Consider the following 11,398-nt stretch of genomic DNA (forward strand, 5'->3'; position numbering starts at 1 on the left):
CTCTTCCGGCAGCATTGACCTCCTCGCTGGTGTGATTTTCCTCGGTCCAGGGGCTTGTGTGTGTGTTTAAGGGACACTGTCAAGAACTTTGATCACTCAGTTTTTTTTAAAATGCTCCATTGTTTGTAAAATCCCTCTGAGAAACTTAAAATAAACATTTCTTTCCCAACTACATCTTCATTTTTTTGTCCTTTTCTATTTTATAAATTGCCCCAACCCAAAGTAGCTGCTCATCTCTTCCCCCTGCCGTGGACGAAAGGAAGATGAACCACCTGGGTTTGCTGCAGAGGACACGCCACACGGAGCCTGCTGGGAGGGAGCACTGGTGGCAGTTACGGCTTTTCCACTCCCCAAGCAATGGGGATTTAGCCGCCAGCTCACAGGGCAGCAAGGCTGGAGCACTCCAAGGGGAAAGGTGGGATTTTTCCCAGTGTCCTCTAACGCTCTGCCGCTGGAGGAAGAGGAGGGGGAGCCTCTCCAGCACAACTTCAGCCCAATGAAATGTAATGCCTCTTAACCTCCAGCCGTGACAGCAGCATGCTGCTGGCAAACAGCGTTATCCGAACGAGGTGACGCGTCCGTGACCCTTCAAACACAGCAGCGAAAGGTTTAAAAATACTGGGGTTGAATTCCAGCATTAGCTGGATGCTAAGATGGTGCAGGGGGGCGTTAATACGTGGGGCTGAGCTGCTTGTGACTGCTTCCTACTATGGTAGTGTTGTTCTAAGCAAGCTGAGCCCTGCTCCTAACCTCTGGGCTGGGGCTGTCAGAACCGGGCTCAGCACCCGGCTGTTATCTGCGCCTGCAGCTCTTCCCTCTGTCTTATTTATAGCCCGGCTTCAGCACACACCAACAGCACTGTCACCAGCAGCCCCCGCTCCCCGCTGGTCCTCTGCGGCCAGTACACCCAAAGGCAGGGGCAGGACTCCGGGTACCCCTTTACGCAGACACCTGGGCTAAGCGCTAAACACCCTGGAGGAAACCGCCCCCTCACAGTAACCTCAAGCCTTGCTTTAATTAGGAAGCAATGAGAGGAAGAACTCACTTCTTCAGCAGCAGAAGGCAGCTGAAGTCCACTGTCTCAGACCACCCTCACCTGTTGTACCAACACGTCCCTGTGAACCTTTTCTCAACTCACAGGAATTCTCGGCCCCAGCACTGGTACCAAACACAAAGATCGTGATGACACAAAGTCATTCAGTGAAGGGCTCTCGCTCCCAGTCTGTGCTGCTGACATGGTGAGTTACATTCCATGGACGGTTCCAGCATCTGGGCCGTCAGGCAGCACCTCGCTGCTGAGCACACTGAGACCAAAGTCACGACTTGTTTTTAAACATTTCTTTAAATTATGATCTGCTTAACTCCTAACTAACTCCTCACTCCAATGAGCTGTGAGCGGCACGTTGGAGTACAGCCACATGGAGAAAACGTGATGCTCAGCGGGTTGCTGGGTGCTCAAGTGCAGGAGTAGGTGGTAAGAGATGCGGAGGTGAACACTTCATCCTCCTCCTCCTCTCCCTCCTAACCCCTGGCTCTAACCCCCTGCCAGCCGCAGAGCAAGGAAACCGCTCCTATAGCTCAAGTTCTTCGGTACTGTCAGCACACCAAACTCTACATAGAGAGGGCAGAAAACAGCCCTATTTTTACACTGAGGTGAAGCTGTGTGTGATTAGAACCCGCAGCCACCCCCAGAAGGGTGGGCGAGAAATCAGAAAAGCCTCTGGGGGAGGAGCTGGCAAACGTTCATCACAACCTCAGCAAGGAAGAAGCTACAGGACTGTAGAAGACAGCCCAGCGCTCCACCCAGTGTCCAAGCACCTGCAGAGCTCTTCTAAAATACTTCACCCCAACCTTTAACCACGTGGAAGCGCGGCGAAGCCTCTGGCCGCCAGGTTAGCAGGGTCAGGCTATTTGTCTCATCGGGTGGTGGGAGCCCAAAGGGACTGTCCCCGTCCCTGCAGACATGGTGAGTGAACGGCCGTGAGCCTGCAAAAACCACTCGTGTCTCATCCCACCTCTCTGTGAGGACACCATCGTTAACCAAAATAAAGTTCAGAAACCACAACGAACACTCAAAACCCAGTAAGCCCAGGCAGCCACACCCCCCTCCGCGCTGTACACAGGTGGCAGAGCTGGTATTTCCTGCAGCGGCACCAGAGAACACCTTGTCGCTGCTGGGGGAAGATAACGTCACCAGCAGGACACCCCAGACAGAAGCTTCTCTGGTCACTGCCAGGACCTTTAGGTACAAGGCTGACCTGCAGCCCCCAAACCATTGGCAGGAAAGCTCCCACCACCCCTGAACTCGTGAAACGCGTGTCCTTTCCCTTCCTGGAAGAACCACCTCACTGTCCCCAGCCAGGCTGACTCGGGGCTGCCATGTCAACACCGATTCACGGTGGAGCTCCCCAGGGATTCCTGCCAAACGCTCATCGTCTCTCCGTGCTGCAACCAGCAATTCCAGTCCTGTTTGGCAGTGGCTGCTTTGACGTGGACACAGTTCACCTCTGGCTGTAAGTCACAGGTACCGAATCCTGGTTTGTGGGCACTGTCAGCTTCTCGGGACATCCCACCAAGGGGCTTTATGCCTTCAGTGAACCGACAGCACAAGGCCCCAAGCCACAGCCACTCACCCACGCTCACAAACCACCCATCAGGTGCTGGAAATTTCATCCTCAGAGAGCACAGACTCATGATGGGCTTCCGAAACCCCACGCTGCTCCCGCCCGCAGCTCCCAAACCTCTCGTAGGAAAAAAAAAAACAAACCAGAAGGAAATGGCTACAGCATCGACTCAACCTCCACTCTGTCAGGCGAGACACGCAAACCACAGGTGGCCTGTCAGAAACCAAGGCCAAGTTTCCAAAGCGCCCAGGACCTGCTTTCACAAGTCCCCCACCTCCCAGGGATACAGAACCTCCCCAAGCAGCACCGCCGGCATTTCTGCCCACATCCCAGCAGTGCGTCACCAGATTCCGCAATCACACAGCAGGAAGCTGTACGGGACGAGCCGGAACACGCCTGGAGAACGACTGTGCACAGTGTGCAGCACCACATCGCCTCCCGCACCGGTAACCAAACCAGAGGAAGGCGCCTGCTGCTGGCGGCGGGGAACCAGGCGCTTGTTGCCTTAGTCCAGGTTGAAGGACAGAGCGAATAAAGGTGTTGCCGTGAAATTCAAGCACCTCAGGTTGTAGTCCTGAAGTCCTTTCCCCAGATGACATTGACCCCGGAGCACTCAGAGTTCCCAGGATACTGCCCACTTCTTGAAAATTGCTCTAACTCACTCCTGAAGTCGCTTTTGGGTGTCTGCTCAGAGCTGCAACGACAGGACCGGCTCAGCACTGAGCTCTTCCCTTAATTGGGTTCACGTGCTCATTAGGGAGGCCTCTACCCAAACCAGAAGGGCTTTTATCCAACAGATGTACTTTGAAAGACTAACAACATCCAACCCTCACAAAACGGAGCTGCTGACGCTCTGATCTCCACGGCCTAATGGGATTACGAGCTCCCTTCAGCAGCTGCACGGCTGCCGTTGGTCTTTGAAGTCTTCGCTTCCCTCTCGGTGAAAGCCCCGCTGGCAGCATCCCACCAGGCGACTCAGTTCCTCTTTTTCTTGTTGGTAACAGCCCAGTGGAAAGGCCTCGCTGGGTTGGTGCTGGGACTAGACTGGGGTTAGGAACGGGCCACCCTGTTCCTCCTCTTCAGCAGCCAGCAGCCACCCCAGAGCCCAGCAGCGACGCAGGCCAGGCGGACCTCACACTGAGACAGGAATTCCTGTTTCTTCCAGTCGGGCCAAGCTTTCCCTGTGCCGGTTACGCAGACACCCATGTTCCAGACACCACCAGATCGACAGAGACTGATTCAGGCCATGGAAACATCGCCCTCGTCTCGCTCTCACTATGGACCTCAGCAGGCAAATCAGAAGCCGCCGCCTTCCCACTTCCCATCCTGGCTAACCAGGACCCCGCAAGCTGCACAAGGCAGAAAAGCTCCGGGCTCACAGACAGCAGCGTTCTACTGCCTTCCCGACAGACAAACATTTCTCTCCAGAGCCATACGGACTGCAGCTCACCCAGAGCAGCCGAGGGAAGATGCGGACCCACAGACTGCTGCTCCTGCTCTGCTGATGCCATCACCCTTCAGCTTCCTGGAGAACTACTCAGTATTCCAAGAGGATGAAGCCAAGTTACCGGCTTCGACTCATCAAACGGCGCTGCGATGTCAGCGAGTGACACGGTATTTTATACACTGAACGTCAGGAGAAGAGCAGAGACAAAGACAGTAATTACCAGCATGGCCCTTTGGTGGGGGCTCCAGCGATTCAACCACAGTTCTTGCCCTCTTCCTCCTCAGAATGCTCCAACCGAGCCCTGCCTAAGGCGATTTAGTTTCAAATCAGATTTCTACTGAGTTTAAACCCACCTAAGGTCACTAAAGCCCCCCGGAGGCTGCACTGATTTATATCCGGGGTTTTCAAAGATATTTAGTTAATGACAGACTTACCAAATTATATTAACTTGAAGTTACAGACACAGCCTCTGAGATTTCCTCACAGCTAAGATCTAAGTGAGGAAATGAGGTTTGCTGAGTAAGAAACAGTCTCTGCTTCTGCCCTGAACGGATCTGTTTCCTCATCACTGGGCTCCTGAAAAGCAAAGGGGGAAGAATCACAGATCCAGGCCTCAGGAGGAAGTCAGTTACCGAAAGGGGAAAAAAACCACCACCACCACAGAAGTGAACCAAACATCTCTCTGTAACGGGCAGTAACAAAAAGGAAAAAGCACCTTGGTCAGACAGAAACCACTTCTCTGGCCAGCAGTCCTCAGTTCCCTCTCTCTGCCTCGCAGTTCTCGCATTCCCAAGCCCTGGCAATCAGAAACACTGCCACGATTTCAGGGGTTATCAGCATGTTACAGAATCAACCAGGAGCAAACCGCCCGCTGCAGACCACACGTGGTTTAGACAACTCCTGGCCACCTCGTGGACCTGTGCTGCTCCCAGACTCCAGTCCTTTAGTCCTTACCCAAGCCTACGTAAGGTTTGAAGAAATTCTGTCCTTCTGCATCACTTCTGGGTCTTCCTTATCACAAAGAAGAAAAGATTTAAGACTTAGTGACATTTGTGATTAAAATTCAAGAATCTCAAGCAAACAGTCGGTCCTCACCCCGCTCCAGACACACCGACATGCTAAGACTGGACGGCAACAGCCTTCTTGCCTCACCTACCAATTGCTTCACGCTGGGGAAGGGATTTGACACAGCCTGAACTTCAGGGTTTGGCTTTATGATCTTTTCTTCGAGGGTGCACAGCACGTGACTGAGGGACAGAACGAGGTCAGCCGCTTATTATGGGCTAATTGTCATATTCCCTGAACTAGGACACCAGAAACTGCATTTGAGAGCACAAGAGCTCTGCAAAACCAGGGATGACGTTCTAAAATTAGAGTGCTAATGAAGGCTCATTAATAAGCAAGAATCCCTCTAGAATTCTGCAGCTCACGCTAAATGCATCGCCTGCATCATCTCAACCACACTCCACCCCTGCGGCATCGTAAGGTCCTTACTCCCAAGTCTCAGCAGAGACCGTGCACGCTCTACACAATCCCAGCAGAGCAGGGACGTACAGAGCGTTGATTTGCAGGATCTGACTGAACTTTTCACGTTCAGTCAGGAGCCAAGCTCTCAGAGAAGCACAGCAGCGAGGACACCGCTCTCTTCTGACGGCGCTCATAGGTGTACCCCGCCTCGTTCGCTGAAGCTGCACGTAAGCGTGCTGGCGTTTTTCTTACAGCACACTCGTCTTGAAGTGGTTTTAGTTTCCTGTCTGCTCTAAAAGGGGAGATTATCGGATTATCTCCAAACACACCACACAACGCGTGTAGGAAAACTGTGGTTCTCCCATTTCCTGTTCTACGTACACGTTTCAGAGACAAGCGTGAGGCCAGTGGCTTCCATCCGTGATTAACGGTCTGTTTAAAGGAATCATTACACCAAAATGGCTAAGCGGCTGCAAAACGTGCATCACATGCCTCACCTACTGCTCTCATCGCAATTAAAAGCGTCCGTTCTTTACTAACATCAAGAACTCTTGTTCTTCCATCCACCACAGCGGGTGGGAATACAACTACAAAGCCACTGCAGCTGCCCAGCTTTTCGGGCTGGTGAATGCTCGAGCCTGAGGAGAAAACAAAGCAGGTTGTTCTAAAAGGAGATGCCTCGACTTTGCCTGGACACAGAAATACACCCTTTGCCTGTCTTTCTGTTCTAACAGGCACACAGTGAGCTGACATCTACTGACTGCATCACGCAGCAATGGTAGAAACAGATTCCTCGCTGAAGAGCAGCAGGACCAGGCCTCTCATCCACCAGAACGCACAAACACCGCGATCACTCAATCGGAACCGCGGCCATTTGGTGGGTTTGTGTGACAAAGGAGCAGTAACAGCCTGTGCCGAGTCAACCCCTGCGACAGCAGCACATGCTCTGCTGTTCCTCCCATACGGCCTTCAAATAACCGTAACTCAGACTGATATTTTGGAAAGTCTAAAGCCCACAAAATTCCAGCGAGAACAGACACCCAGCTGTTCTCTTTTTAAATACATAAACTATTAGACTCCTCCGTCGTAAAACATGACATAACAAAATATTTCCAATGTAGATGACAACAGAAATTATCTGCCTGTTCTTCTGGTCGTGCATTTTTCTAACTGCCGTAATAATACACATCAGAGGGAGATACTTTACCCCTACCTGCATATTACACATCTGTGACCAGGGGGAAGCTTGTTTTCCGTGTCATCGACCTGTATCAAATAGCCATTTTCCCCCATACTCAGAACTTCATTTCTAGTTTTGTGAAAGAAGTCTGTGTGCTCCGGCATACCTGTGGTAACAGTGAATCCAAAAGGGAATCAAAGAGCCAAAACAATTATAAAAATGCCTGGTTTAGTGAAGAGTAAGGAGATCAGAAAAATACGAGCAAGAAGTAATTCCTCCTCCCACACATGGAGCCCACAGAACTGAAACAGTTTCTAGATGACACGAAGAACTCGCCCTTGAAACGTCGACGCTGGGCATTTGCAGGTCAAGCAATGCAGCTGTGCTTCAAAAGGTGGGAAAAACCACACAAATTCACCTACCACCTGACAAAACCATGAAGAATATCAATGTGGCAAAGCCAAGCCACTGTGTATTTGCATAATTTCACATTTCTACAGCAATGCGAGTGGAGAGGGATGAATTCTCTTTGTATCGTTTTGCGCGCCAGCGCTGTTCACGGAATGAGAAGGGCTTTGAGTCAGCACCCTAACACCTTCGAGAAACGTACCGACATAAAACTACACTGACGTAAAAGTAAATGCTCACCGACAGCCTTTATGCGATAAAAGGTTTAGTAAGGATTGAGGAAATGACGGCGATTCTCCAGCACTGCCTCAGTTCTGCACACACAGAGATCAGTCAGCTACAAAAGCGCTGCAAGTCAAAGCTGCCCCGTGCACCAAACTTCTCCTTTGCAGCACGTCTGACGCCTTATAAAAGTCAAATTCATTCCACGAATACAGCCAGAGGGAAGCGCTGCTTGCGGGCACACCCCGGCAGCCCCTCCGGACTCCAACCGGAGCGTGAGCCCAAACGGCCACGTACAGCCGCGAGAGGAAGAGCTGCTCCGCAAAGGAGTACACACCACGGTGTTTACAGAGCGACCAAGCACCGCAGCGCTGCACAGAACTCAGGTCAGAAACAACGGACTCACTACGCATGTCAGGTTCTAATGCTTTTAGTTTTAGCTGGAATTTTTGGAAATGAAAGCTGGAAATAACCTCCAGTTAGTCCCTTACACTTCATAAATAAGAAGCATCAAGACTCTTCACGGCGTTGAGATGCACAGAACTATAAAATGGTTTCAGAGTCTACTAAAAAAAAAGGAAAAAAAGAAAACAAAGTCCTTTGTCCCTACAAAAATCATAGTTTATGTTCTTCAGAGAACGGCCCCGGGGGTGCGTCCCAGTGCCAAACCGAGCAGCAGGAGAGGCCGTCACTGCATGCCAAACCACTGCTCCTGATCTGCCCACTGCGCCGCTTCGCTGTCGCTGCCTTCCAAGTCCCCCTCTTCTCCGCTTCCCTCCATATCATCCACGTCCTCCTCCTGCGTTGCATCTGTCGGACTTTCCTCTTTTTCCATTTTCTGCATTCCTTCTAGTGACTTCTGATCGTTTGGATCCAAACTGAGGAGAGTAAGAAAAAGAAAACATCGTCTGAGACCTTTTTCCTTTGTCTTTATTGTTAAAAAAACCCCAAAATCTCATCTCATTGCCTGGACTTCCTGTTTAACATCATCAAGAAGTTCTATTTAGATGATGCAACTTCACCTCAGGCTGACCCTAACACCGACTATTAAATCCTTATATAAAACAATTTTGAAGCCCAAGAATGCGCTTATCTAAACACCACACTCTTCCAGAAGACTTAGTCAACTCTTCCAGACGATTCTAATTGTAAAGTAACATGAAAGCGGTAAAAATTCAAACGACTGTGACTAAATGTGTTACACGCCAGGAAAAAACAGCTTGACCTATTTAAGCTATGTCAGGTTAGAGTGGACACGATGTGCTAGATTTAAGGTAAATTTAACTCGCTGAAACCAAAACGCGGTAACATTTAGCGTGGTGACACCCTGAAATAACACAGAGGTTACGTTAGATTGAATCACGCCGTTTAATTCACTAACTAGCTCATTTTCACAGAGCACCTTCCAGTCCAAGGAACGGATCTGAAGGTGCCTGACTATAGTAATTAGTTGTTATAAATCCATCCCTTAATCCCTTCATCAGTCAGGGATCCACATGCCTAGTGTCATGTTTTGCATTAACACAATCCCTACATCTCGCACTTTGCAGCCTTACGACCAACTAATTCATCACCATGCCAGCATTTGCCTGTTTAAGTTAGAGAACAACGTAAAGCCAACTCCGCTGCCCATCCTAATCAAGTAGCGGCTCAACTCGTCACTTAGTCAAGCGGACGACTGCTTCTTACAAGCCCAGCCTGTGGCCTCGGCGTCTCTGCGTTACCTCAGGGCGATGCTGTACTGGTCCATTGCCTCCTGATACTCATTGACAGCTACGAGGAAGTCTCCCAGTATGCGGTGCAGAACGCAGTCGCTCTGGTTAGCCAGCGCGTTCCTCAGCAACGCAATCCCATCTTCGTACTTCTGTTCTCTACCTGTTGACATGCACAACTACAGTTTTAATTAATAGCTTAGAGAAAGCTAGGAAAAGTCAGAGTGCACGCAAAGAGTTATGGCAACACAGGGCTACTTCTCCCTTCTGAGCCGCCAGCACGGGGGACAGCAGTCACACACTTTTTGCAAGATTCAGCTCTAAACAACAGCTTTTTGCGGCAGGCACTGCTACGCTCATGATTACGTACGCTTTACAGCCAAGACACTTTGTTTGCAACTGTTTCACGTGCTGCTACCGCGTATTTCTGTGATTTGTCCAGCGGGACGAGGGTAGAACTGATAAATCCCTGGCCTGTATCATCACCGTTACACTCTCCCCATCAATGAGGCTGCAGAACTCTCCTCCGCGTAAATCAGCACGCTTCAAATCAGCTGACGTGGGGAAGAAAGGAACTTACTAAGAAGTTCTGCCTTCTTCACCACTGCTTTAATGTAATCCGGCCTTTGCGTCAGCGCTTTGTCCAGCAGCGTTTTAGCCTTCTCCTGCGTGACCGGGTCTTCAAGACAGACCGTGGCTAAGAGAGTGAGCGTCTGCGCGTTGGCTCCCAGAGTTTTGTACACGTTGTTTGCCATAACCATCGCCTCGCGGATGCTGTTGGAGGCCAGGTAACACTCGATGAGACCTGGAAAACGTTTCAGTTTGAGTCGGCGCTACATACACTCACCCCTCCTCAGTTACCTGCACTTAGCAGCACACAGTCTCCAAATACAAACTGCAATTGAGAAAGGGGTCCTAAACATTTTATCCACGCTACAGATAACTGATTTCATCACTTTTATTTATGGGCAGGTACTATAAAAAAGCCTAAGACTAAGTACACCCAATCTAAGACTTTTGTCCAATTGCAGTACTGAGATATTAATATTTCACCTGGACTCTTCACAACTCACTATTTACTTGAAGCTGCTGTTGAGATCAACAAGATTTAAATAAATTCGCCACAACAATGACAAAGCTCCCAGTGGAACCAACCACAGAGTTAACATCAGCAGCAAAAGCGATCTGCTCAAAACACCCCCAGGTCTGTTTATATCCAGATTAAACAACAAAAAAGCCCTTTTTGAAAATCATAAATACAGGCGTTCTCTAAGATCCCCACTTCCGCCAGAGTTTTACAGGATTCCAGGTAATAATAGGTAATTTATTTACAAGAAAGCCAGCGAAGACAAGAACTGCTGTCTATTCTCTTGCCTAACCAGCATCTCAACAGCATCCTTCTCTGCAAACCCCCCCTGTACCTGTGAGCAGCTTCTCCTCGCTCACCTTCGTAGCAATCCAGCCTGCAAGGCGCAAGCCGAATGGCTTCGCGGAAGTGTATGATCGCTTCCTGCACCCGGCCCATGTTCCTGAGAGCGGCCCCTTTCAGCAGCAGAGCCTGGACGCTGTTACTGTTAAGCTGGATGGCTTTGGCTCCCAGGTACAAGGCACGAGAGTATCGTTTGCTGTAGAAACTATGACACCTATGGAAAGACAAGAGGGGTTGTCAATATGCACTGCCTGTGACATTCACAGAGGTTGAAAAGCAGGGGGAAAAAAAACTACAGGCAACTGTTGAGATTCTTGCATTTGAAGCTAAGAACTTACGTTCAGGGGAAACAACTCTTCAGGGGTTTAAAAAAACAGCATTATAAATATCAACTGTTACAGCTGTTTAATTTATCGTTGTTATTGCACCAGTGCGGTAACTCAAATCGGCTTAAACATACAGAAAACAACCAAACTAGAAAGGTATGGAGAGCTCACTGAATTCACCCCAAGAACAGAACAGATAGAATAGAAAAGACAAACAAAGCCCCCCCAAAAAGCTGACTCCAGTGTATCAGCTGTAATCCACTGCACGCAGCAGATGATCAAGAGTTGAGGGAAGAAAGAAAACAACTTACCCAGATACCACCCAGGGTTCTGCGTGTTGATCAGAAATGTTGAAGAGACGGCAGCCCAAGTTCTCCACATCCTCTAGTCGACCTTCACGGGCCAATAAATAACCATATACATCCATTCCTAAGAGAAACGCTTGAAGATCAATCCTCAAGAAATGGCAAGTTCATTCACAACAAGAGAAAAAAACAAAACCAAAGCCACAAACGCCTGCTTCAGACTGTGCAACTACCAGGAACCGTTTGGGATACACAGCTCCTGGACGTAAACGCTGAAC

The 11,398-nt window shown here is 49.7% G+C and overlaps 1 protein-coding gene across 1 annotated transcript in view; it reads right to left on the bottom strand.

The window, feature by feature from the left end:
• Nucleotides 1-8,036: 8,036 nt before the first annotated feature.
• ANAPC7 (anaphase promoting complex subunit 7) overlaps nt 8,037-11,398 on the bottom strand; it is a gene marked incomplete at its 5' end in the record, with an annotated part of 6,015 nt that continues 2,653 nt past the window's right edge. Inside the window, 5 exons of the mRNA XM_010131617.1 lie at nt 8,037-8,226; nt 9,073-9,223; nt 9,641-9,865; nt 10,507-10,703; nt 11,127-11,244. Coding sequence (XP_010129919.1) covers nt 8,037-8,226; nt 9,073-9,223; nt 9,641-9,865; nt 10,507-10,703; nt 11,127-11,244 — 881 coding nt within the window. The remainder of the gene's footprint in view (nt 8,227-9,072; nt 9,224-9,640; nt 9,866-10,506; nt 10,704-11,126; nt 11,245-11,398) is intronic.

The sequence above is a fragment of the Buceros rhinoceros genome, unplaced genomic scaffold (assembly GCF_000710305.1).
Source record: "Buceros rhinoceros silvestris isolate BGI_N320 unplaced genomic scaffold, ASM71030v1 scaffold19622, whole genome shotgun sequence".
In the NCBI taxonomy this organism is placed as follows: Eukaryota; Metazoa; Chordata; class Aves; order Bucerotiformes; family Bucerotidae; genus Buceros; species Buceros rhinoceros.